Raw genomic sequence first — 27,690 nt, forward strand, 5'->3', positions numbered from 1 at the left:
GAACTACATAGCGATTATGAGAAATTGTGGAGTACCATTCACACTTGCACTTCCACTGTTAAAGCGAACAAAGTTCCCCCTGTACCAGATGAAGAGGTTGACTTACCTCTTAAGAAATGAAGTGAGGAAGAGAAAAGACACATTCAGTAGCCTTTTATTTATAATATATGGATACAACTTTTCACATGATAACAATAATGATTTCAAAAGGCAATTGGAGGTGTCACAGGAATCTCGTGTGGGCTATTAATTTAGTTGTCATGCCTCTTTGCATGCCCCGATCTCCACAATGTCGGATTTGTTTTTGAGTTTATAGTCATTTGTCACTAACGACTTGCGGTCCGTGGTTGGATTTGCTTTAATCGATAGATAGCAATTTTTTGCTTCTGCAGGAAGTCGATTGATGACATCACTGTATGGCGATTTGTGGTTATCGTTGAATAGTGATCTGTGGCATCGCAGCATAGTGATTTGAGGGTATTGTTCGACTGTCGATCTAAGCGGGATGACAAAGGTTGTTCAAGTAACCTTTTTTGGGGCATTGAGCAAGGTTGCGCTTCATTTTATGATCTAAGTAGGCTTTCAACCGCGCAGGTGATAGCATACTTAGATCAAAAAATGAAGTGCAACCTTGCTCATTGCCCGAAAAAAGCTTACTTGAACAACCTTTGTCAAGCCGCTTTGATCGACAGTCGAACAATACCCTCAAATCACTATGTTGCGATGCCACAGATCGCTATTCAACAATAACCACAAATCGCCATACAGTGATGTCATCAATCGACTTCCTACAGAAGCAAAAAATCGCTATCTATCGATTAAAGCAAATTCAACCACGGACCGCAAGTCGTCAGTGACAAATGACTATAAACTCAAAAACAATCCGGCATTGTGGAGATCGGGGCATGCAAAGAGGCATGACAACTAAATTAATAGCCCACACGAGATTCCTGTGTCTCATACCTATCTGTCGAATGCATCAGAGTCTGTCATGAAACAAAAAATATTAGACACTGAATTAAGTTTCACAAGAAATGCATACCTCTTCGCAACATTGATTACATACCAAAAGACTTGTAAAACTGTAGCGATCGTTGCCGAAAATCTGGTCGGGAGGAATGTAGGTTTGAACGTTTGGTGATACTTCTGCATGGTATTGCTTCATGATGGATATTACGCGAGTTAGCTATTTGACAAGCTTCACGCAATGGGAAGCAATATAATGTTTTACATACCTGTTCATTCCAAGGGCCTTGTTGTTTTTTATTACAGTTAAGTTGTTTCTTAGTCCTGTTCTTGCCAACCAATTCTAGTGCACCCTTTGCCCTCCGACGACTGCGATCAGAGGCAGGTTTTCTTTTGATACCCTTCGCTTCATGAATATGTCCATCATAATCAACAACGTTCACTACGGACTTGTTGAAGATAATGTTTACGCTTCGGTACAACTTCTCAGGAGTGTCAAGCGAAACATGATTTTGACCTACGCTTTTCGATCCCATTATCTTCGTCTGGTATTCATTCGCTGCAATGGACTTAATGTGAATTAACTTCACGTTTTCAAGTAACTCCGTTGCAGCTTTTCTCACACATGCATAGCCTTCTTCACTTCTCGATGCCAAATCAGCAACATGCATGAATGACCTACACAGTTGTTGGTAACGGGAGGCTATGTGGCACTTCTCATCAACACCAGGTTTACTCGCATTGTCCATAACGAGCATTTCAATCTTCGCGCGTCTGGTCCATCTTCGCATTACGTAAGACTCAGGTATTTCTTGTATCTTCTCTTGATTGAGTGCCTTTAATGCACGACAGCATAGAATGCCTTTGAATTCATACATTTTGCACGAACATTCTACCCTTCTGTTGTCAACATTGTACGTGACATGTGCTTCTTGCCTTTCCTGATGCTTTTCGCCCTGACAAAAAATATGGTATTTGTGCATATTCTTGGTTTGCACGAGTCCTTCTATTTTGCAATTCATGACATGCAACACCTCTTTCTTGATCCATTCAAATACAGTTAGTGTATACAGAGTTGCAGGTCGCATCAATATTTTCATGCCAAAAGTTTGAGGTCGTGTATTGAAGCATTTCACGTCTTGTTCAAGCTCATTTTGTCTTAGACCGTCTACAAATAATTCATATTGTTCCATGAAATGAAACATTGTTAAACATGAATACAGAGTTTTCTTCAGGGTGGCATGCATAGATTCGGCTCTTTGTGTGCTTCTTATCATACCTGCACAAAAGTATTGTCTTTCATATGCCAATGCCCACTTCTCTTTTTCTGCATATAAATTTTGTAACCACAGATAGTCAGTAAGGTCGTATGTCTTAATCATTTTGTCCCAATCTGACTTAAAAGTGACCTTGTCTACACTATGAAGTACACACCTTGTAAACGTTTTGTCAAACCTTGTATTCTGATTAAATATGTGTCCTATGTTCTTTGCTGCATTTTGAAAGATATGCCACAAACATAGGCGATGATGTGCATCTGGCCACACATGAAGCACTGCAGCCGCAATTGCGTGATCACCATCTGTAAGTACAGTTTCAGGATGCTTCCCGTTCATTGCCTGTGTAAATACTCTGAACAACCACTCAAAGCTTTCATTGGTCTGGTCATACACAAAAGCATCGCCTAATATACAACTCTGGGAGTGATGGTTCACTCCCACAAACTGCGCAAATGGCCACTGTTCAGTATCAATCTTTATTGTAGTATCAAACACAAGCACATCATTGAAGCATTCATAATCTACTCTAGACTTTGAATCTGCCCAAAACATATTCACAGCATATCCATCTCCGTCCACTTGAATTGCACTAAAGAAACCATGTTCATTGCTTGATTTATTTTGTAGGTAGCGAACCAAACAACATATTTCTCCGTTCTTCATGTTATCTGTCATCTTCCTTCTCAAGTGGTTTCTTAGATCCAAAGGTGTGAATGGCATATTTTTGCGACCACCATCTATGCGGGTAAACAAATTATATGTCTTCCTTGGTGCAATGCCGGCGCTATCGGCTATTTCAGCCAATGCAGCATGCGCTACAGTTACTTTACGATGTGACCTTAGCATAGCAGTCATAAATGATGCAGATAAATCATGATTATTATCACTGATTAAAGTACGCACGACAAATTTCCCATTCAGATGTCTTCTCAAAACCAATCTCGCCTGACATCCACATCTTGATTCTGGCATGCTCCTTGTTGGATTTCCCATTGATTTCTTCCAACCTTGCTTGGAACAGACATATGTCTTTCTAACCAAGACACCCTGTGCATTTTTTGACTAAGAAAACCTTCTCACACTGAAGCCAACTTTTAAGGCATAATCATTGTAAAATTTATATGCATCTTCCTCGTTATTAAACTGCATTCCTTCTACAGAAACATAGTCACGTGTAATTCCATGTACATTCTCAGTTCCTACGGTTTTATTAAGTGTACTGACATCAAAATCTACCTCATTATTGAATTGCATTTCTTCTCCTGGAACATTCAAGTCAAGTGTACTTCCGTGTACATTCCCGGGGCCTACACTTTTATTATGTGCATTGTCATGGTAGTCTACCTCATTATTGAATTGCATTTCTTCTCCTGGAGCATTCAAGTCAAGTGTACTTCCGTGTACATTTTCGGGGCCTACACTTTTATTATGTGCACTGTCATGGTAGTCTACCTCATTATTGAATTTCATTTCTTCTCCTGGAACATTCAAGTCAAGTATACTTCCGTGTACATTCCCAGGGCCTACACTTTTATTATGTGCACTGTCATGGTAGTCTACCTCATCATTGAATTGCATTTCTTCCACTGGAACATTCAAGTCAAGAGTGGGTCTAATGCCTGCACCCTTCTTTTCATGTGCATTGTTAGTGCAGTTGTTCAATTCTTCAGTTGCGTCATAAGTATAGATATTCAATTCTCCAGATCTTTCGATTGATTCAGCTACATAGTCTTTATTACAACCTGATGATAAGCTCAACAATGTTTTAAGCAATATATCAATTTGTGTTTGCAGCAAAATAGCAAACAAATCGATATTAACTAACAAAACGTGAGTCTGTTACTAATACAGTGGTTTGAGATACAATGCATACGATGAATGAATGTAGGATACCTGATGGGGTAGAGGCCCTTCCTAGCATCTGCAAACAAGCATTCTTGTCAATAGGTCCCAGCATCTTACAAATATCGATAAGTTTCCAACCTTCGTAAGAACAAGATCTACCTGCAATAACCAAACAATGCCTTAATGGCACACAAGACGACATGCCTTCTTCATCGATCACATGATGAGATGAAAAGCTACTCACGCTGCCTTAATGGCACTGGTTGGAATGTTTGTGCATCATTGCTTTCTTTGATAATGCCTAACAACAACGACAAATAAAAGAAGACAGTGGAATGTTTTGTAAGCAATATATCAATTTGCGTTAGCAAGCGGCATAGGTTTACTGCGATTTAATCAGGATGCATATAACAATGGATACCACTAGGGTTAAGCAAGTCAAAGCAACGATTTAATGCATGAAAGTATCAAAGCAAGTGCAGTTTGATGTTTGCTTATACTGAGCATCGACTTATCGCTTACCATGCCAATAAAATACACATGTTGTACATGTGTGTTGACGATAACGCTCTCATAATATCCACGAGGCTCTAAAGCGAGTTCAATAGAAGTCAATGAGAGAGCAGCGATATGCATGCGAAAATCGCCCCGCCATGGGTGTAACGATGTGTTTCTGCATCCACATGTTTTCAAAGTCTGTGTACAAATATCTTACAAATACATATTACATGAAATATAATATATAACAAAACGATATGTATGTATAGCGATTTGTAAGATATTGAAAATCGATAAGGCAGTTCAGCATAATAACTTATAACTCGACGATACAAAACCATACTATCTAAAAGGTCGATAAATATATCGCACAATAAATTACAAATCGATAAGGAAGAACTTGAGCATAATAGCAAACAAATCGATATTAACTAACAAAAATGTATCTTACAAAAATGGGTGTCTGTTACTAATACAGCGGTTTGAGATACAATGCATACGATGAATGAATGTAGGATACCTGATGGGGTAGAGGCCCTTCCTAGCATCTGCAAACAAGCATTCTTGTCAATAGGTCCCAGCGTCTTACAAATATCGTATGTATAGCGATTTGTAAGATATTGAAAATCGATACGGCAGTTCAGCATAATAACTTACAACTCAACGATACAAAATCATACTATCTAAAAGGTCGATAAATATATCGCACAATAAATTACAAATCGATAAGGAAGAACTTGAGCATAATAGCAAACAAATCGATATTAACTAACAAAAATGTATCTCACAAAAATGTGAGTCTGTTACTAATACAGCGGTTTGAGATACAATGCATACGATGAATGAATGTAGGATACCTGATGGGGTAAAGGCCCTTCCTAGCATCTGCAAACAAGCATTCTTGTCAATAGGTCCCAGCGTCTTACAAATATCAATAAGTTTCTAACCTTCGTAAGAACAATTTCTACCTGCAATAACCAAACAATGCCTTAATGGCACACAAGACGACATACCTTCTTCATCGATCGCATGATGAGATGAAAAGTTACTCACGCTGCCTTAATGGCACTGAAAGGAATGTTTGTGAATCATTGCTTTCTACCATGATGCCTAACGACAGCAAAAATGAAGAGAAGACACTGGAATGTTTTGTAACGCAAGGCAGGCACGAGAAGGCGACAGTGTGTTGTACAACAGGATAAAAAACAAGGCGGAAAGCTCGACTGGAGACGAAGGCAAAGTTTTGGTTGATAATGGGAGCAACTGTTACAGCAGATGGCGCAGGAGTTTAATGAATAGGGAACGTCTCCACTTTAAATGGTTAACATCAAACTTTCTGGATAGAGGATTGTTTTGTCTTTTTATCGACCCATCGTTTCACAACTTTTGAATGGAGGATATTTTTGTCATTTCCTCGAACTGTCATTTCAGGGCAAGAAAAGCAAGGGTGATTAAGTCTTTGCAACAGCACCAGAGTCTGATGCAAAGTTATGTCAACATACACGGGAATACGAGCCCCATGTGCATGAATACGTGGCGCTCATCCGATCCCCCGAACACAGACGTGGGATTCAGTGAATCATCGGGGGCGAACATACACCACCCTCTCCACTGGTTTACACTGTTGAGAAAGCGACCGTAAGTACGGCAGGTTTAGCCAGCGTGGTTAAGTCTCTGATCCTGAGGATAGTTTCTTCGTTCCTCATGGAAAAATAAATAAATGAAAATATGAAGTGTCAATATGGCAATGAGAACATAGCGTTCTAAAAAGAGGCGAAACTTGTAAAATTATCACGATCCACTGGCAATTGTAGTTGTGAAATTTTCAACTTTATAATCTTAAGATGTTCAGATTATTACCAATATTTGGATCCATGATGGGATAGATCATGTGAGATCCAAAATTTAAGCAGTAAATCCAAATCCAAGTTTGGATCCAAATCATATCCAAATGTGCTGAATAGTAATACTCGTTCCAGTAAAAAAATTAAAAATTAAAAACAATTTCTTTACATGCAAACAATGAAATGTGTTGGTTATAATCTGAATCAAATCCAACCTAAAATACTGATACAGAGATTAAATTCAAATATGAAAAATCTAATTCAGAAAATCCATGTCCCACCAAAATGTACATGTGCACATGGATCCTTTTTAAGGATCTGAATAGAAAACAATATGTCCATAAAGGACAGAAAACCACCCTCGAGATCAGAGACCTACTCACGCTGGCTAAGCCTGATGTATTTACGGTTACTTTCTCGATGGTGTAAACCCATGGCGCATCCCTTTCTCTCAGGGAATCGCCCCTCCCAGCTTCGGCTGAGCAAGAGATAAAGCAAGGACTTGCCCCTTGACTTTTTATCCCTTGCCCTGCCCTCATTAATGCAAGGGGTTTGGCACTTACGGGGATGGAACCCTGACCACCCGGCTAGTGGCCAAGACCCCTCCAACTGCACCAAACCCCTTGGGGCTGAATAGGAAATAATATGTCAAATCCGGATCAAATACCCCTAATCTAAACTAACCATTCTAAAGGCATCTACAGCAAACAGTGAAAGGTTATTTTTTGTAAATAGGCCTGTGTGGCAGGCCATTCTTGATTGGCATTTTGATTTTGGTGGGTGAGGATCCTAGACGCCTCTGCTCTATTTGCTTCAATCAGGATTACTAACCAAATCTTACAGGTATGAACTGTGTTCTGATTAAATTGGAGTCACAAATTAGTGATAATTCATACAAATCCAAATGTATGTTTGATGAATATCGAGTTACCTAGCATGTGCGAAAAAATCTAGACATCTTTTGCAACCCACAGCAATAAATGCACATAGAAAGTTGCAATTCTGCACAGTGAAAACTCAATTTTGGACTAACCTCGCATTTGGAAATTGGAACCAACCAAACGGCAGTCATAGTCGGTACACAATTGTCATAGCCAACTTTGTGAATTTGTAAGCAACCAAACGATGGAATGTAAAAATGCCCCCACTCGTTACATAAAATCTAAAATCTACCTCTACAACGATTTACATCCCAAGCTGCCAAGAGGAAGAGTAGAATAATTGAATAAAAAAGGAAGAGACAGAATTTCAGGAACCAAAAACTGTTATGTATAACTGACAACCATGCCCTAACTTGTACAGCCACTAACTCAGAATAAGCTTCGAATGGCATTATCCTATATAATTCATCTGAACAAAAAGGGGAAAAAAAAATTTGCTAGGTAAACAAATGTTTGCATGGACAAGTTATGAAAATGGATAGAGACCACGACCACAAATGCCATCGCTATGCCACTGGCATGGGCAACACAGTAAGGCCTAGAGATGCCCAAGTTGCTGGATTTCATCTTACGTTTTGCTTCATCTTTATCATTCGCTTGAGCGAAGAAAGCCAAAAATTGCATTCGTCCCAATCACTCGTTGTCAGGAGAACCTGTAAGAAACAAAAAATAAATTGTCACTAAGAATGGGCATTCTAGCAACACTGCACATGAAAGAAGTAGATTGCCGACCAATTGTAAGTATGAAGGGTGGGGAGGGCACAGCCAATATCACAAAACGAAGAAGCAAGGATTCAGTGCGACAAATGTTGGGGTCAAATGAGATGTGTCTCAGGTTTGAATCCTATGGAGGTTATCCCCCAGCTTGCTTATCAAAAAAAAGGTAAAGACGCATTCTATATGGCAAAAAGGCTACTTTAAATCGCTTAATAACCAGCAACAGGATAAGATTCAGGCATTAACATGATAATCATACTCTTCAACAACTACTTGTCCTTTTGATACCACAGGTTCAGGAACATCTTCTTTCCTTCATAGAGAGCAAGGTCCACGGTGATGGAGCAGTTAAAAAAACAGGTGATCAAGTACACTAGTGATGAAAAAAATCTCTTAACTGCCAAGTAACTGTAATTTTCCTTCTCTCTAACAAAACAGCAAAAGTTGTGGTGAAGTTTTCAAAGGAATGAAACAGGAGCAAGGCAGCCCAAGTCTCCGAGGACAAGAATCAGATTCTTTTTCCCCCTTGGGGCCAAAACAAGAAAAGAAAATGACCACCAAAACAAACTCAAGCACTTCTTTATTTGGATAATGAAAATCCAAAGCCTACAATTTAGGTACACAAGTACTTCAAAAAACAATAACCAAAAGCTATACTATAGAAGTTAGCCTAAACATGTGAAGAAGTCCCACCATACACCTTTTGAAAGGAAGCACAAGCCTTGCAGAAGAAGAAGAAGACTCACATTGAAACTGTTAATTAGCATAGTTCAAAACCCATTTCAAAATCATGTTGGTGACTAAATAAATGAATGTTACCTCTGGAAGACAGAAAATGGAAGCAAATACCTATGTTCTTGACAATTTAGAAGGAAACAAAACACAAATTTTGCATTTGAACAATCATATAAGCTGGACTTATTTACATAGCAAAAATATACCTGAATATGTAAAGCACTAGAAAAGTCCCCCTTGTCTAGGGCTTCACACAGCTGAACAAGCTTAGAGGCAGCATTAGGTGAAATATCTGCAGAGTTCAGTTTAGCGAATAGAGATCCAATTCTCCTGGAATTATCATCAATCTCACGTTTTCTAGATCCAACAGCATTTGGAGCCCCCAGAACTCTGGATGTATCTTCATACAATTTTCTCAATGTCTCAATGACTGGTCTTAATTGAGCTGCAATGAGAAAGCAGATAAAATCATGGCAGGGAAATCTCATGCATCAAGCAAAAAAGAACACAAGATTTTGTTGAAATTATGAACATCAATCACTAATAGATTCACAAAGGTAGGTACTAGCAAGATAAGTCATACATCAAGCAGGAGAGCACAAGTTTATGATTTTGTTGGAAGTTATGGGTGTTATTACTGACAAACTTAAATTCAAAATGTAGGTATTAGCAAGATGAATTTGTCTCCAAACGGATGCACACACACACACACACACACACACACACACACACACACACACACACACACACACACACACACACACACACACACGAACATGCATGCAAACAGACATTCGCATTCAAGTGCACGCACAATGGAAAAGAAATGGAAATGTGAACTACGCGAGGCTATCTTCAGGTGACAGACTAATTTTTTTATTGGTCTAGACTTCTACAGTACCAGACGAGCTAGTCTCTTAAGTGGTTTGCAATTCTGTTATTTGCATGAGCCACTTGGGCTAAAGCAAGCACAAACACATTTGAGAAGCAAGATGGAGGTAGTGGTGCATGTGTGCTTAACACTACTACGGTGTCACTTCCATTTATATCATCATACTACATCATAAATAAAGATGATAAGATTACCGGATACTTTTGAAGTATCAACCGTCTCCACAGTAGGTGGTGTGCCTTGTCCTAAAGCTGGAGGCATAGAAGTTGATTGAGCCTCTGAGGCTTGGGTTGGGCTTGATGGCTGGGAAGGTCTTTGAACAAACCCAGGATTCGTCACCGGCATAAAACCCCTGGGTGCAGCAGCTGGCGTGATAATTTGACTAGGCATCATATTTGGCAAGAAAGCAGTTGGTAGCGATGCATTTGCAACATGGGGGATAGAAGTTGGCATCCCAGGTTGGAAGGAGGGAGTTGGATTGCCCTGGATCAAAAGAGGTGTCAATAAAAGAATGACCATCCTAACAGTCCAATGAATTCTTCTCATGAGTTGGAGAAAGATAAATAATCAAATCTTGAATGGAAATTTGTATTGGAATAAAATGGAAATACCCACAGGATAAAGATGGGAAGCCAATGTAGACTGTTGATACTGCTCTAAGTTTTTCAGTGCAGGTGGTGGAGCAGGAGAGAATGGCTTCACTGGGGGTGCCGCTGTCACAGTTGGAGTAAACTGCATCTGATCAAGGCAATGAAAAGCAAAAAGATGGAGAGATTAACAAATCACAGAGAAAGAGAGAGACATCGAAGTTTATGAAAACCATCAATTTTTCTTTCCAGTGAAAAAAAAAAACAAAATCATAGAAAACACCATGAGCTACAAATCCAGCAAAGCAAATTCCCACAAAATAAAGGTGCTTTGCATATAGAAAAACAAGGAATGCTGTTCAAAAAAGAACTGATAAACCACAAGAATCTTCATATAAATGTATTTAGCCACATAAACATTTGCCATGCTATATGTGGCTACAGCTACAGGATGTGAACTGCAGCCAGTTCATGCAGTTACCAATCAAAAATGGTATGTGCCCATCATTTAGCATGAATGAAAATGAACATCTACATGATGCAGAACATACCCACTACTAAGTGCTGAACCCCAATTCCTCCCCCACCCCTGACCCCAAAAAAAGGGAACACATAATCATTGGTAAAAGAAGAGGGGGGAAAGGACGAAAGAAATCCAAGAAATGTCATAAGACAGACCTGTGGAATTGGTTGCGGGATAAAAGCCTGGGAAGGCGTTGCTGCCGTCTGAAAGGGCTGATGATTCATGTAATCTTGTAACTGCTGCCTTGGCTGAACCTGCTGATAATTTGCTGCATATGAGGTGGCATAAGACTGCTGATAAGCTTCCCCATAAGGACTAATAGGTAATCCAAGTGGTTGCTGTGGCTGTGCATTCTCCTACATGTGAGAAAGACATCCAGCAACAAAGTGCCATGTTAAAAGTGTCTTTTCATAGGACTTCAAGATATTCTCGAAATACCACCAGATTCAAGTACTACCTGATAGTATTGCTGAGAACCATCAATCATGTTGAAGCCTGAGTTGTCAGATCCATATACTGATGTTTGCTGGGGTTGTATGTCGTCCAAATGTGTACCCTTTAAATCCACTTTCTCTGCAACATCAACAAACAGGAAAAAATACTGAACATCTCTTGAGTATGAAACTTAAAGATTGCCACAAAAAAATCAATAGATTTTCACTACAATTCAGGTGCAATGTACACAGAATTTTAAACCATAAGATTCATGCATCATCAATGAGATGCCCTCAAGACAATTGCCCGAAACCTACTTGAACTTGTGCACATGCACCGGCAATGACAGACACACAGTAGCCAAACAATCAACCAAATACAAAGCTTTACAGCAAGTCATAGAGAGATGTCGGGCAGTTATTACAGTTGGATAGTTACTATAGAAACTTAAATAGTGCAAATCTGGGTCATGATGCATGGCATGATAGTAACTTGATTAAGGCTTGAAAAGATGAAATACAAAAGGATCAGGGGTGCCTATATGAATTATTAGTGATAAACTGGTTCCATATTGGTTTCTCTCTCCCTTCTTGGAGGCTATTCACAAAATCTTGGTTGTCCCATCAACTGAATAAAAATGATGAAATCTGCATGCACCACAGAATAGAAATGGGTAGGGAGCACACACACACACAGACCACCTATCTACTTATCCTAATTTTAAGAGGAAAAAAGAAAGAGTTGAGCTCTTGTATCCATCTTTCTCATATGTTTATCCCCTTATATATCATTTTCTTATTTTCATTATAGATCAAAAAAATCTTTTTTAGGCAGCCAAAAAAAATTTTTACTGTATAGTGTATATAAGCGGGGATGGGGAAAAGCTGTCACAATGGCATCACATGCAGAAAGATATAATATGAAGTGGCAAAAAGCAGAACATGCAATACATAACATTTTCAGCTGTTACATATACAGAGAGCTAATAATGGAACATAAGTACTGCAAAACCAATTCCCCATATAAACAACATAAGATTAAGCACCATATACAAAATCAACAAATTGTGGCAGATAAAGAAGCTGAAATCATGATGATGATAGTAGACTTCTAACATCCATAAGATAAAGAAATCTGAAATCAGATGACACAATCACAATGTAAAAAAATCCCCGGCAGATCCAAAATGAATTGTAAAGAACTTTAGCAGGAAGTACTTTAAATTCAAAACAAGGATGCGGCCTCTATTTGCTCTCAATTTAAAATGACGGATATATAACAGGAGCTTGTTACTTTATCACCTTCTGCAGAGAAAGCAATGCGATCTCGGAGGATAGCTAGTTCGAGGGAGGAATCATCGGTTCCCAATAATTTTAGATACTCCATAGCTGTTGTTAGAAGTCCTTGACTAGCAAGAAGTTCGGCATAGTTCTCCATTAGTTTTGACAGAGATGCACTGAAGCGCTTATGTTCAGTTGCTAAATCAAGGACAACTGTCTTTTCCATCAAATCCTATATAAAACATAGTAGACCTTTAGTAACACAGTCTGAACAAGTATTTGAAGAAATGAAATTTCAGCAACAAATTATCACCTGAAGATGATCAACATAGCTCCTCCCATCATGATCACCTTTTAATTTGCTTGACCAAATTTCTACTGTTTTATCAATATTTCCAGCACAAATATAGCAAAGAGTAGCAGCTAACGTGTTTCCCACCACCATTAGTCTGGAAGCAAGGGTGTCACACAGGATAGTCCACTCCTCCCCCCGAGCATACTGAACAAGGTTAATTTCAGAAAGTGACAAACTAGCATTTTGTACTCCCAAGATGAATCAGTAATATGACCCCCCTATATGCAAATGGACCTGAACAAATATAGCATACACTCTAGACACTAAACAATATGAGAGATAAAAATGAAAATAATGCATCACAATTGTTCGCATGTAATATATGTGCACCAGCATATCTGCAAAAATAAGTATTATGTGTTTGCATGTACATGCTAGTTCTTACATCTTTTCAGTAAAATCCCTATTTATGCTTGCTCTCCCCAAATATATGTATTGCTAGGCTACTGAAAATTTGTAAAAAATAGAATATAACAAATCTTCCTTTAATTTCTAGAAGACCTTACCAGTCAATTAATAATTATATATTTTAATAAAATAATTACAGGAACAAAGTCATGCACATTTAACATCTTTATCAGCAAAGACCAAAACCTTTCAAAAGAGACAAGATCAAGAGGTCATCCAAGTCAAACCTAGAGCATCTCCAATGTGTTATGGCTAATAAATAAGTCCAACGGGTTCAGCTTGTGTTGATTATGTTTCTGTGTGACACGGACTCTTCTAACAGGGCACCGCACCCGCATCCATGCGGGTGTGACACTTGGGAACGGCTTCCTTTGTGTCAGATGAAGTCAACCACACTGAGGATCATTTCTGTCCAAAAGTGGATTCACTTAACCCTAACCAAGTCCAGTTTTATCTATATTATATATATAAATGCACACATACACGTAGTGTTAACTTAAAACCATTAAAAATTATATATATATATACACACACACACACACTCCCCGCACCCCCACACCCCCACACCCAAGTTTTTTTAAAGTGCCGCATCGCTGCATCCGCATCCGCACCCGCACCCGCACCTATGTGACATAGTTATGTTCGGTTGTGCTCAATCCAAGCTTGAACTCCAGCTTGTGCCGCTGCAAGAAAAAGCCGAGGCTGAGCTGGCCATCACAAGCATAAGCCAAGTCCATGCTTGTTCATATGAATAAAAGGAATGATCTAAAAAGTATTTTGAACTCTCAACTGACCAACATTTCTAAACATTGATCTGTGATACATGCAAGCACCAGCTGAACAAAGATAAACCAACCTTGTTCAGTCTCCGCTTGTTTAACATGTGAAGCTCATAAAATCAGCTCATCTACCTGAACCCGACCTTGTTTTAAAAACCTAGAAAAGGTTATTTCCAAGCCAACTTGCAAAAGAAGACTCATTTACCAGCACTCCAGAATCCATCTATAACTCCAACAAGTGGACGGTTAAAATCTGTGCCTCACTAAGCTTCCAACATCAAGCAACCAAATTTAAGACAGACAACAAACTCTCAAACCTTCAATAGTTCCCACACTCTATAATTGTGGTGGTTTCTAAAGATTGAAGTTTTAGTAGCACACTAATTTTGGTAAGTTAATATCAAAAGTACCAGTAGATGTGATACTGAAGAGTTTAGCATTACGCCACAGTACTCAGGTTGATCAAAATCACATAGTTTTAACAACAAAATATGGCTAGTTGAAGCATGTGCCAGAAATATCAAGGAGAATAATAAAGCTAGGGAAAGAATTCCCATCATATCAACATTTGTCTGTGCACACCTGCCTGTGTATCTGAGTGTCAGTAACATCCACAACCTTAATAAGTTTACTAGACTTTTTCACCTCAAAATTTCTGAAATGTCATGGCTCCACTGATTGATGTTGAGTTTTTTAGATTAAAATGGTACACCTATTAGTTTCACCTTGGGATGAAAGTGATTTTTGACATGCATTCTTTATAAATAGATTTTCTACGTGGTTGTGATTGATATAAAGTCTCACTTTGGCACTTGAAGATTAGATAACTGATGTAGGTGATGCATCTGCTACAACAGAAAAAAAACTTGTAAATAGATTTTTGTAAGTGTTTATTTCCGATCCTTAAAGTAACTACTACATGTTATGGTAAGTAAACTTTGGCATCTCAGGGCAAATAATCAAGCAGGAAATGACCTAAAAGAGAACATCCATTTAAGAATAAATTAGAGTAAATAAAAGAAACTCAAACACATATTTCTGAGATCTAGTTCTACCTGTCACTTCACAAGAAAAGAAAGAAAAAGAACCCCCACTTGTTTCACTTTAACAATGTGCTGATGACATCAAAAACAACATTACACTCTATGTCACATGGGTGCGGGTGCGGGTGCGGGTGCGACACGGGTGCGGCGCAATTTCAAAAATTTTGGACACGGGGACTCGGCTATATATATATTAAAAAAAAATAATATATATATATATAAGACTCGGTCAAAGTTGTGCCCATTAGGGGACAGGTGATGAGTTGTGAAGGCATTCTGTACACTTTCTTCATACAAGAATAATTCAATTTTGGGCACTTTCTTCATACACTGTAATAATTCACTTTCTTCGTACAGGAAAAAACCACAAAAACTTGAGTTGTGCCCATTCTGTACTTAAAACTTGAAAGTGTACAGGTTTTTTAGTTGTGATGGGTTTTTTTCCTTACATCTGTAGCCCAGAAAATTTAAAAAAAAAATTCAAAAAAAAAAAAATTCCAAAAAATGGACCAAAATGACCCTGGGTGCGTTGACCACACCCAGGGTCGGGTTGACCGAGTCCGAGCCGCACCCGTGTCGGTGCGTGTCGACGCGGGTGCGGCGACCTTGGAGCCGAGTCCGTGTGACATAGATTACACTCCTATTTGCAGCCTAGGGATGAACAAACAACAGGGCTCTTCATGCAAAAGTCAGACCTATTATGAAAATTATGAACCTTCTCTGTGAATTTATTTCCACAAGTTCATGACAGAAACAGGTAGCAGACAAACATGGTAAAGTGTTCAGGTGAAAATCGACTGCCTAGAAGGAAGTCATAAAATAAAGTTGCTTAAAACAAGGTTATTAAAAAACTCCGAAGTACAAATAAGATGAACAAGAAATGATGTTGAGTTGGAAACTCTGGTGAAGTAAGAACAATTTGTGGTTCCCTGACAAGGGTTTAAATGCTCTAACAGAGAAAACAAGATTATACTAGTAGCTAATCTTCCTCAGTACTAGTATCCTGCTAAAGATGTCCGTGCATAGAAAAGTAAAAAGAACCCAAACACCGGACTATGAGCGCCTCTTCATGGTCCATTAGGCTTATATGAGTGAAACACATTTATGTAATTTGACATGAAAAAAAATTGCAGTCTAGATTACCAAGGTACCCTTGATAGAAACATATAAAAAAGGTGATGAGAAAGAACAAGAAAAGTCAATGCTCATTCTCCATGCACAGGCATGAGCGATTCTCATCCAATCACTTTATCCACGTACACTACTTTCCAGTCCAACACTGCCCCATTATTACAATAAAGAAAAAAATTGAACAGCCAAAATTTATGTCACATAAGGATGCGAAGGGTGTGACACGGTAGTTTAAAAAATATTGGGTGTTGCAGGAAGTATATATATAGTGTATATGTGTGTTTAGTTATTCATGTATATACTATTAATAAAACTGCACTTGGTTAGGGTTAACCGAGCCCAATTTTAGATAGAAATTGACCCCGGTGCGGTTGACTATACCAAACACTGCAGAAACCATGCCCAAGTGCCGCACCCGCACGGACACGGGTGCGTTGGCCTTTTAGAAGTGTCCGTGTTACATAGGCCAAAATGTTTATAAATAACACAACAAATAAAATCGTTCTCGATGAGAAAACAACTAGATCTGCAAGAGAGCTTTCAAAAGAGTATATATGGAGATATTTTCTAGATTAAGATCTTATGGCACAAGTTTAATTTTCCATGATAAGCATACGAGAAAAGATGGATTTAGAAGCAATAAAAGCAATTAGTATAAGATCTTAAAACTAATTTGATTTACAGAAAATTGTTAACAACAATTTCATGGATATGCTTCCCAGTATATACTGTCGAAGCTTTCATTTTATGCACTTAACAATTTGTGTACAGATGAAGTTCAATGAAGATACTCCTATAAATAGCTTCAAAATGATATTCATCCACAATGCCCAGAGAATACCACAAAAAGTTAACCGAACACTAAGTGAACAACTGGAACTGAATGATCAATTGCAAAGTGGAAATTTTACATATTTTCACAAGGATAACAACAATACACAACAATGCTTCCAGAGTATTACACCACCTTTCGAGTATATGTGACATGTTTTATATTATACAAATCAAACACAGCAAATCAGTTTGCAACATAAATTCATCTGCTATAAGTAGTTCTGAATAGTTGGTAACCTTGAAAATCCATAGAAGCCTTCAGCACCTTAACCTTCTAACAGTGCAGAGACTACAGTAAAAATGAATAATAAATTCCCACCAAGTAGTTCACATAATCTAGTATGAATATGCAAAATGAATCCAAAGCTAAACTGAAGATATTATTCTCTCACCACGAAGAACAGAAAGAACAGCTAAAAGTAAAGTACCGACATTAAGTTCAAGACAACATACCGTACACAGAAGGGCAAGTGTTTCTTTCCAAGATGTCAGAGGCCTGGTATTGACAAGGCTCATGAGATCATTTCCCACAAAGGCAGAAACAACCTGTACAGAAAGATAATCTCAGCTAATGGTGTAGGCTTATTTTTTTTTCCTTTTTCTCTTTATTTTGCACCTTTCTGTACAAGTTAAAAGACCGAAAGTTGCAAATATGTAGTCAGGCGTGAAAAAACTGTAATAAGCAAACATCATCGAGTTTTTACTTTTTTTAAGAAGGTACATAAATCAAAATTTCAAGTTCATAATAAGGAAAAACAATGCATCAGTCACTTTACCAGATCTGAGATTTAGGTAATAGGCACATTAAGAACTAAAACAAACAAAAATTGCGGCAAGGTTCAATACAATAATGACATCTTCAATGAAGGGAAAACTACTTCAATTTGTTATCCTGAATAAGAATTAGAGTAATGACTAATGAGAGAATGAAAGCAGACCTTCAGATAAGAGGAATGACTTTTCTTTAGGTATTGATCCTGAGTGGTCTCCCATAAACCACCCCAATGAGCAATCACTAGAGCATCTGCCATTCTGTTGGCAGAAATGCAATGTGAAATAGCTCCCTTATAATCCCCGATGATCAAAGCATGCTGAATAACTTCATCAAAGGATGATCCTTGGCTATCACCCGATCCTTCTGGTTCATGCTGTATTTTTTCACCATTCAGAATGGATGCATCTTCAACCATCATACCTTCTGAAGGAGACAATGGTGCTGCTTTTGGGCTTTCAAGATTGTTAAAGAAATCTTCCCCATTGACAAGGAAAGAGTCGGGTATACCTTTCCCCAGAAGATGAGCATCTACCCCTACTTTATCAGTTGTTTCATCAAGAGAAAGAGATTTCTCCATTTGCTGGCTAAGATTGTCATTTGCATTTATGTTTGCTGCATCTGGAAAACCCAGATGTGTACGTAGCTCTGTCTTAGCTATGCCTTCAATGTCAAACATCACCTTAAGGAAGCCCCATGTTTCCCTGTCATCTTCCGACCTGCCCAAAGCCGACATAGAAACAAGAAAATAAACAATAGATAATTGAACACATCAGAGGTATAGGCAGTACTTATTAAGACTTTAAAGAAAAAACTGCAGACAAGACATACTGAGCCTCTTGAGACTTAGTCTCGCAAAGAGTTCTAATTGCAGCCCTATCGCCATTTCTAATTGCTGCTTCAAATTCAGTTGACCGGCTCACTAAACTGGACTCTGTCACTAAACTATGCACATAGACCTGCAAAAAGGTTTGCAGATATGAAGCAACAATGAGAACTAGAAAGGGTTTAAAATAAGCTGAAGGTAGGAAGCAAAAGAAAAACTTGAAAAAAGTGGACAGAAGTGACATTGAGGAACTTGGATTGTGCAGCAATTCAGCTTCCACCCATAAAAGAGAAAAGGGTAACCACATTCAGATAAAGAATTGATAGTTTCATGATGACAATGAAAGAGAACTGCAAAATAAATAAATCACTTTACCTCTGAATTTGCAGGGGCACCTGCTGATCCAGAACTGGGTCGGAATGAAGCCAGCTTGCCACCAAAACCAAAAGCAACTCCAACCGGACGTTTGAACCATTTTGGAGCTTTCAAATGAACTTGAAAACAAGAATATAGAATTGTCATTTTACTTCATAATTCACTTTCCTAAATAATATCAGAAAGGAAAATTTACAAGTATTAGCTAAGAGAAAAAACCAATAAGACACTCAAGTAGATAACAAATTTCATTTCAGAGCTAGAATCACCTATTTCTATGCTGAAACAAATGCCAACATATCACATGGATATTCATTTACATGGGTGTCCTCTGTCAACATGACATGGCACTCACATGGACATTGAACACCCCAAACACCTCACAGGTACAGCCAAACCAGTGTCAGACATGGTCGACATGGTCGACACTGTCTTGAATTCTGCATTTTTCCTGTTTTAGTCATTTAATTTGACTTAGCAATTTCTTTACTTGTTTCGAAATTTGCTCGTGATTATGGAGATTTTGATTTTATTAATTGTAACGGCTTAGATTTTTGTTTGTGAATTTATATTTTTAAGATAACATCACACATTATACACATACACATGCATAAAGAACAAGTATCTGTTATATCTTTTCACAAAATTTCTGTATTCTTCCAACTATACCAGTGGCATGTTCCAAATCAAGCAAAATCATGTACAAGTTCAGTACAGCAATATATGGTTACTTGAAGCTCTGCCATTAAAAATCCAGAATCTTAGTATAAGGAATAGGGATCAAATTTAGAAAAAAAGGTGAAACTTGAGATCCACTAATATGAAAAATAGGAAAGCAGTGGCAATCATAGTTAAAAAGAAACAAAGTGTGTTAAAATGCTTTACAAGGAATCACCTTTTGCTCGAAATAAACAAGAAATAGAAAATGTCCATACAGAGTTTGCTGACATTATGCTCTCAGCCACACTAATCATTTGTCATCTATGAGAATTCCACATTTGAATACACCAAAAGACTATTTAAAAATCCGAGCAAGGTGCAAATGTATCCAAGTCCTTGCACACCCTCATGCACATAAGCACAGAGAGGGAGGCACACATAGCATATATGAATGCACTCATGCACACCCACATTCAGGCATGCATGCATGACCTCACGAGTTCTCAATGGAAGACAAGTTACCTGATGCCCCTGCTGTTGATAATGCACCAGCAAAATCACTTTCTGGAGATGATACACGACTGCATGCCTGTTTCATAAAAAACAAAATATAAAAATTGGAGCCAACAAATAGGATTTAAAAGCTTTACAAAAATATAACACAAGGAAAATAGAAAACCATGAAAACATCACTTCCCACACAATTGCGAGAAACTGAACTTTTAGTTGACTCTGAAGGAAGCATTCACTAGGCAAGCTTGGCAACGTTTGGTTGCTAATTGGGACAACTCACAAGTTCCAAAGGAATACCTTCAAACCAAGAGAAATCCATTGGGCTGACATTAAAAACAGAATATTTTCTAAAACCCAATCTTTGTCTGCCAATTTTATCACCTTCTAGATGCATAAAAGCAGAATATTTTCTAAAAAATCCAATCTTTGCCAACTTTATCACTTGCTGGGCATGCCACTTCTAAAACGCATGCTCAGTATTCCAATATGCTTAACTTCATTATATGATATTCCAAAGGTGATGGAAAGAAAGTTGAATTATATTTTATAGCCTATCTTTGATGCAGCAAGTAAGACCAGATGGGCTTCATCCTTGTTCTTGGTACCCAAGGGAAGTGAGGGGCTTGGGGATATGAAGATTTAGTGAAATTAGCATACTCCTTCATAATGAAATGGTGGTGGTTACTATTTCATGAAAAATCTGCTACACTACTACAGGAGAAATGTGGCCTGACTGGACTATCCTCAGCATGGGTCAGCAGCAGTTCTTAGAATGCAGGATTAGGTATCTGGAAAGGCTGGATAAATGAAATAGAAACCTTCATAGAAAAAATTGGGATCAAGCAAGGAAATGCAACCAATATCATATATAAGTTTGACATCTGGTGAGCAGATTTCCTTGGTCATCCTCCCCTGCTGCATGTTGGCTCGCTGAACAAGGCATGAATGAACAAATGCTAGATTGGTGGACAGGTATGAGCTGCCTCCCAAAGAAGGTGGCCTACTCAGAACAAAAATTTTGGATGAAGGGACTGGCAAGTTACAGATTAGAGTTTCAAATGATGGTGTATGCTGGCTTTCTGACAAATGCAGACAGTTTTCCATCAAGTTATGTAATTACTCTCTAGTTGAACTTTTAACATCATTCATAGCAGGCAATATGGGGTCCACTACATAATCAACGTGCAGCTATGTTTATTTGGCTTGTGTCATTAGAAAGTGTTTTAACCCAAAAGTACGTCCAGCAAAGGGGCTTTGCTGCTTAAGATCATCACTGCCAGATGTGCCTCAAATTGAAGAGACATGCCACCACACGATCATTAGATGCCCCTTGTTTGAAAATTTTCCTGCCTAGAACGGACTGATTTTAGGTTGCCTTGGGAGGGTACCTTATCTTGGCTTCGACAGATATGTTCTCTATCTGGCAGTTAACTTTATAACCAACAAGATGGAATAATGGTGTAAAACGGCACCTTGTTTGGAAATCGTGGCTGGGTTTCGTATATGTGGAAAGAAAGGAACATCAGAATCTTTGAGAATAGCCTCTCAAGGGGTCATTGAAACATAAGTAAATGAATATTATATTGCATCCTAGGTCAACCAATTTTTTTTTTGAGAGAAAATCATATTATTATTAGAATCAGCAGAGAGGTGCAGTCAAAAATGATCTAGGTCAACCAAATTTATGAATATCAGAAAGGGAAGGATTTAAACTGTTTGGAGTCTTTAGGGTTTCTGTAACCATTTAGTCATATGACCTTGAGGGTGATCCACCCCTTTGGGTGATTCCCCATGACCTTACGGATTTGTAGTTTTTTCTTACCCTTCTTTCATGTCATACTAAGAATAAAAATAGTTATTATGAATCCAAGAGAACATATAGAAGAACTATGTAGAACAAACACATAATGTTTTACCTCAATATTGTAAATGCCAATTTTCCCGTCAAAAGAAGATGCTGATATGACTCCAGGTATGTTTGGGTACCAATGAATATCAAAATTCCAGTTGTTGCGTGCAGGCAATTCACAGACTATCTGCATACAGGACATTTTTTTTCAGAAAGGGAAATAGAAGAAAAATAATAATAATAATAAGTGGAAGTGTTGCATCCACACACACACACAGAGAGAGAGAGAGAGAGAAAACCATAAGCTCATAACAATTCCCTATCTTGACTAATAAATTAGACATTGAACGGATATACCTCTCCAGTAACTGTATCCCAGCACAATGTTCGATTATCTTTTGCACATGTAAGTAGGAAGGCGCTGTCATTAGGACACCATGACATTGCAATGACACCTGCAGAAACACAACAGCTTAAGGTGAAAAATTAATAAATTGCTAAAAATAAGGTGGCTCACTTTACAGAATAAAGAATAGAGAATAAAAGCACATATTTTTTTCATGGATAGTGATGAAAAAAAATCAAAAAGGATGCCCAGGAAAATCATGAGACCATCAACAGTTGGACGAAAGAGAATCAAGGAATTTGCAGAGAAGTAAAAGCAACTGAAATAACTGAGAAAACAATTACTCAAAGGCATAAAAGATATTGCCTACATTCTCATCAGCATCACACATGATATAACAAAAGAAAAGTACAACACGAAATGATTATCCTAATGTTTCTTGAGAAGTGAAGACAGAACAATCTAAAGATAAACCTATTTGACTCTAAGCTAACATATAGTCAACCCAATACCAACCCCACCCCAAACCCCAGCATGTTACACACGCTAAATCACCTTCTTAAGAGCAATGAATCTCAAAAAATCAAGGGGAGAATCTTTTTTGCTGCCAAACTGATGGATCTTAACAGCATTCCCTCCCTACATTAAGGCCTTGTCTTTCTAAAAAGAAAGTCAAGAAAGTATCAAAGAAGATCATGAACTTTGTCCTATCAGATAGAAAAGTACCCGCCTATATTAGATGACTTGGGTTCAGGAGAGAAAAAAAACTTTGAGGGACCTTTGGAAGACATGGCCAGATTCCCACAACTGCAAGCAACAAAAACCACAAAATCTCATATGCACCCTTCTGTCCCTTCAAATAGGTGCCAGACATCAGTACCAGTTCTGTCACCTCTTTCAAGTTTCAACAACCAAGATGACACCACAATCACCTTTTGAAAACCTCACGATATTATCATGAATTATTGATGAAACGTGATAATCCCGTTATTATCACGAGATTTTGAAAATCTCGCTTATTTTTGCATTTCTCATGCTTTTCTAAGCTGACCATCATCATAAGGCCTCCCCCTAAATATGAGTTGGCACAAATTTTTAACAAGATACTTGAGGGGAGACAGAACTCCTCGCAAACAAACTTTTTCAAAAGAAGGGCTTTCAGCTCTAAAGAAGTCTTTTACTTACGTGGGTTGATCTTGAGGCTGGAGAGTGGAGATGTATTCAAGAGGTTGCAATCAGCCTCAAGAGCTTTATTTGATGTGGGTTAAACCAACCAAATAACAGGAAGTCCACATGTTCCACGCCCCACCCCCTTTCCCCAGACACTCTTGTTGCATAGGGGCGATGTCACACGGACACGTCATTTAGCATGTGTATCTTGTGTTGACACAACACTACACTCGAACACTTCATGGACATGATACGGCACTTCATGGACATGGTCAAACCAGTTTCACACAGTCAACATCGTGTCATTAAATTTATCTATTTTCTTTTATGATCTTATTTCATATTCACTTGAGTTCTTTGTCTTTTACAATTTGTGACTAATTACATTACATTATAATCTCAACTTAGTTTCATGCTTTGATTTTCCTAATTATAGTGATCTAGAATTGTTGCTTTAGACATATACTCACACACATACATACATCTATATGCATATAAGGTCGTTCTCTTGTGTCCGGATTTTTGAAAATTTATCGTATCGTACCAAGTGTATCGACATCGCGTCCCACTCCCACATGTGACATAGCATAGGAGCTCCTACCTCCCTGAGTTTGTTCTCTGTTGTTTTGAAATAGACCTACCTTTTTTCTTAAAGTTTAATAAGAAAAAACATAAAAGAACAATCCCAAAATCACCAGAAAAGGATATATGTATTGGACATATAAGGTAACAAACATCTGATATCAAAGATAGACATCAAGGAGAAATATTCATTAGGGGAGTCATCAAAATCACTAATGCATATTATCAGAAGTAATTACAAGAAACTAAATCCACTAAAGTCTATAAGTCGATACATTGGATAGTTGCAGCACAAGGCACCAGAGAACTCCTAACTGAAAAAGCAAAGAAAGAGGGTGAGGCAAACCTTTAGAGTGCCCTACAAATTCCTTCATTGGCGATATCGTGTTTCTCATGTCCCAAACCTGCACAGGAGGTTCACAAGAACTTTCAAATGGCTGATACAAAAGTAGAAAGAAAAACCAATAAACAAGGAAAACAAGAAAGGTGTTGCACCCTTAAGGATGGAGATCGATCATCATCAGAAGCAACAATAAGCTGAGTAGCAATATCAGGGTTCCACTGCAAAACTGAACATCGCCTTCTACTTGAATCTGAAAAGCTGTTTCACATATTTAGAATATATTAGGAAACCATAGCTCAGTTGAAAAGGAGTATTGACTCATGATGGATGTCTAATACAGAAGGAAATCACCATCTGATCTAATATTTCAGAATGTATTCAAGTTACCTTATCACTGGTTTCTGTCTCTTCAAATCCCAAACAACTGTACAAATTATAAAGAAGATAAAGGATATAAGTCAGATTACAAGGTCAAAATGTTTAATCATTGTTTTCACCTTTCTGGGATCAACACTTAAACCATCTCTCTACCTGTTGTTCCACTATATGAAGTGGATGCCAAAATATGTTGCACCTTGTGGTTCCATGATAGAAATGAAATTTCACCTTGGGCACCAGATCCAACACCCTAAGTAAATTAGAAGAATCACATATCAACTATTTGAAGAAACATCAAAGTCCACCAAAATCTTTATCAAATACTGAAAAGCAATCAACTATCAGAGTGACAAGTCTGATATATACTGTGACAACTATCAAATTGAGATTTTGATAGCAGTATGAAATCCAAAATACCATCCCTTACTACCAAAAGCTACAATGGAACTTCTTTTGATATTAAAAAAGCATGCACAAACTTGGGAAGTTCCAACAGGCTCAGACAGTCCATTGTCATGAATGCTCTTGACAGCTATCAAATACTTTATTTAAGCTGACCACCTCCTACATAAATTTATTCATATAAATCTTATAGGTATACCATGGTTCGATTCGCAAACCACTGTTTGAAAATTTAACTTGCATCATGAACAAAACTGCAGCATGATCGACTATAATCAAACCACTTCTTACATGTACGATGTTAAATGAATGAACATGTAACTATCATAACTTGCTCTTAAAATCAAAATACCAAAATAGCAATTGCATAATATGAGCAGGGAAAAAAATTAAATGGTTAACATGCACTACTACATGAAATAACAATTAGAACATAATACCATATCAAACCAGCAAAACGCCCAAAACACATATGAAACAGACATGATGAATAGGAAAGAAGAGAAGCCAAAGTCGACCTTGAGGGACGGGAAGTGTGAAGGCTCTGCAGGATTTGAAAGATCCCAAATACAAAGTTCTCCATCCTCAGCCCCAGAAGCAAGTAAATTTGGTGAATTCACGTTGAATTCCAATCCACGGACCTGCAACAGAAGAAATATGAGCACCCGCTTGATGATCGTCCATATCAATTTCATGTTTAAATGTTCAACACCCACCGGTCCCGTGTGCTTCTGGAGGCGTCCAACCAAAGAGCCTTCAGCATCCTTCGAACTGCAAAACAGATCCAGACTTAATACGAGAATACTAGTCATGCATGAAGTAAGAAAACCAAACCAATTGCCACAAACCAAGATTTGCCAATCAAGACCAAATTGTGCAATTTTCCATCCACTAAAATCAAGTACAGTTCAACACTTGGATACTAACATGGGTATATCCCATGAAAATGGCTGACAATTTAACAATAAAAATAGCTAATATGAATTCAAAACCAGAGGCACGATAATCAAAATTCAGCAAGCACATCGTGTGCTAAACAAGAAACTAAAAATAGCATAGAATTAAGACCCAACATCCAATTGCTTCCTTCTGGAAAGAATACAATGGAGAAAAGACAAAAAAGAGAAGCAGAATCATCAGGTATGCCATGGTTCAATTCTCAAACACCAAAACTAAGAAGGAATGAACCAAATCCATGATTGGAAGTGTAAAGTAAAGAACCAGAAAATAATAACCTGATCAATTTGGTAGGGTTCCAGACGTTAATGCTCCCGTCAACATGTCCTCCGGCGATCAACCCGAGAGCGTACTCCTCGCTGCCGGATCCGGGCTTCCCCCACGACAACCGATTAAAGCGCTCGCTGCTAGGGCACTCCCCCACCAAGGGGAGCTCCCACTCGTCCGACTGGAAGTCCAATTTGAAAATCTCCAAACTGGCCGACGAGCTGAACGACAGATCGACCGCTCCGGCCATCGTCCCGGCCGCCAGGTGAGGGGAGACCGGCGAGAACGCCGCCGATGCCGACCGAGACGCCCCTTTTATGCACGCCATGGATGCGGATCCCGGAAACCCTAATTCCGGACGAAGCCCCTCCCACTCTTTTCCCCTCCCCCAGCCACAATTCTGAATCTGAAATACCAGATCTGACGCAGATCGCGATCCTCTGTGGTTGTAACCTACCGGAAATGTAACGAAAACTCGAAAGATCGGGATTCCCTGAGACTATACCCTGCCAGGAATGTAGCGAGAACTCTAAATATCACGATCTCGTGGGGACGGAGATCGTGAAGAGAATCAGGAACCGAAGAACGATGAAGAATTTTTGCTGTTTCTTCTTCTACCCTTTCCCTTTCCCCTTCCCCTTCGTCGTCTCCGTTGCATTTCTTAAAGACTTTCTCTCCGGGTGCATATATTTCTTATATGTGTGAGCAAATGGATCTGATTTCGTATAATGGTTCGGACCTTTGATCAGATCGGATAAATTATCTTCGCTTCGGATGTGAATCTTATATCAGAAATTCAGATCCTTGAATGTGCTTTAGGCTTGGGTTCGGAATTCGCTCTTTTATAAATTGCCCTATATTTTCTGTCGAATTTTTTGGATCCGGGTCAAGTTTAAAACGGTTATGCTTTCTACCTGCAAAATACATGTACTTGATTTCAGCCTATTCTTACCTGATGATATACTCCCCGTAATAGCATAGCATCTCCTTAAGGCAAGTTTGGAAGAGAGAGAAACTCTCATAAGATAAGAAAGTTTTGCTTATGAGAGATATTGATACCACAAGTTTTTCAAAAAAAAAGTTTTTAGCTTGTTTGTGTAGCATGAGAAAAACAGCGAGAAAATGTGAAAAGATGAGAGAGGAGGGTGATGGTGGTG

At 38.4% G+C, this 27,690-nt stretch overlaps 1 protein-coding gene across 1 annotated transcript; it reads right to left on the bottom strand.

Annotated features, from left to right (window-relative positions):
• Positions 1-7,631: 7,631 nt before the first annotated feature.
• LOC149815266 (protein transport protein SEC31 homolog B-like) lies at positions 7,632-27,196 on the bottom strand. Its single transcript, XM_089988823.1, has 22 exons — positions 26,545-27,196; positions 26,026-26,080; positions 25,828-25,950; positions 25,061-25,157; positions 24,917-24,953; positions 24,682-24,787; positions 24,533-24,590; positions 22,446-22,543; positions 22,156-22,275; positions 20,249-20,315; positions 19,067-19,185; positions 18,697-18,824; positions 18,032-18,584; positions 17,547-17,639; positions 12,857-13,042; positions 12,565-12,775; positions 11,286-11,401; positions 10,984-11,184; positions 10,334-10,456; positions 9,913-10,201; positions 9,033-9,271; positions 7,632-8,027 (listed from the first exon to the last, which is right to left on the bottom strand). Exons 1-22 carry the CDS (start codon positions 26,859-26,861, stop codon positions 7,938-7,940), a joined length of 3,426 nt encoding a protein of 1,141 aa, XP_089844949.1. The 5' UTR covers positions 26,862-27,196; the 3' UTR covers positions 7,632-7,937.
• Positions 27,197-27,690: the final 494 nt, after the last annotated feature.

The sequence above is a fragment of the Nuphar pumila genome, chromosome 15, assembly GCF_984573655.1.
Source record: "Nuphar pumila chromosome 15, dmNupPumi1.hap1.1, whole genome shotgun sequence".
NCBI classification, from domain to species: domain Eukaryota; kingdom Viridiplantae; phylum Streptophyta; class Magnoliopsida; order Nymphaeales; family Nymphaeaceae; genus Nuphar; species Nuphar pumila.

Bases quoted from the DNA above. Each gene is read 5' to 3' on its own strand.
- LOC149815266 (XM_089988823.1), bottom strand. From the start codon at position 26,861: ATGGCGTGCATAAAAGGGGCGTCTCGGTCGGCATCGGCGGCGTTCTCG. The intron at 10,457-10,983 runs GTCTGTCTTATG...TGCCTTGATCAG, and splicing joins TCCCGCAACCAATTCCACAG to ATGCAGTTTACTCCAACTGT. The intron at 8,028-9,032 runs GTATATTTTTGC...TGTTTCTTACAG, and splicing joins CTAGTGCTTTACATATTCAG to GTTCTCCTGACAACGAGTGA.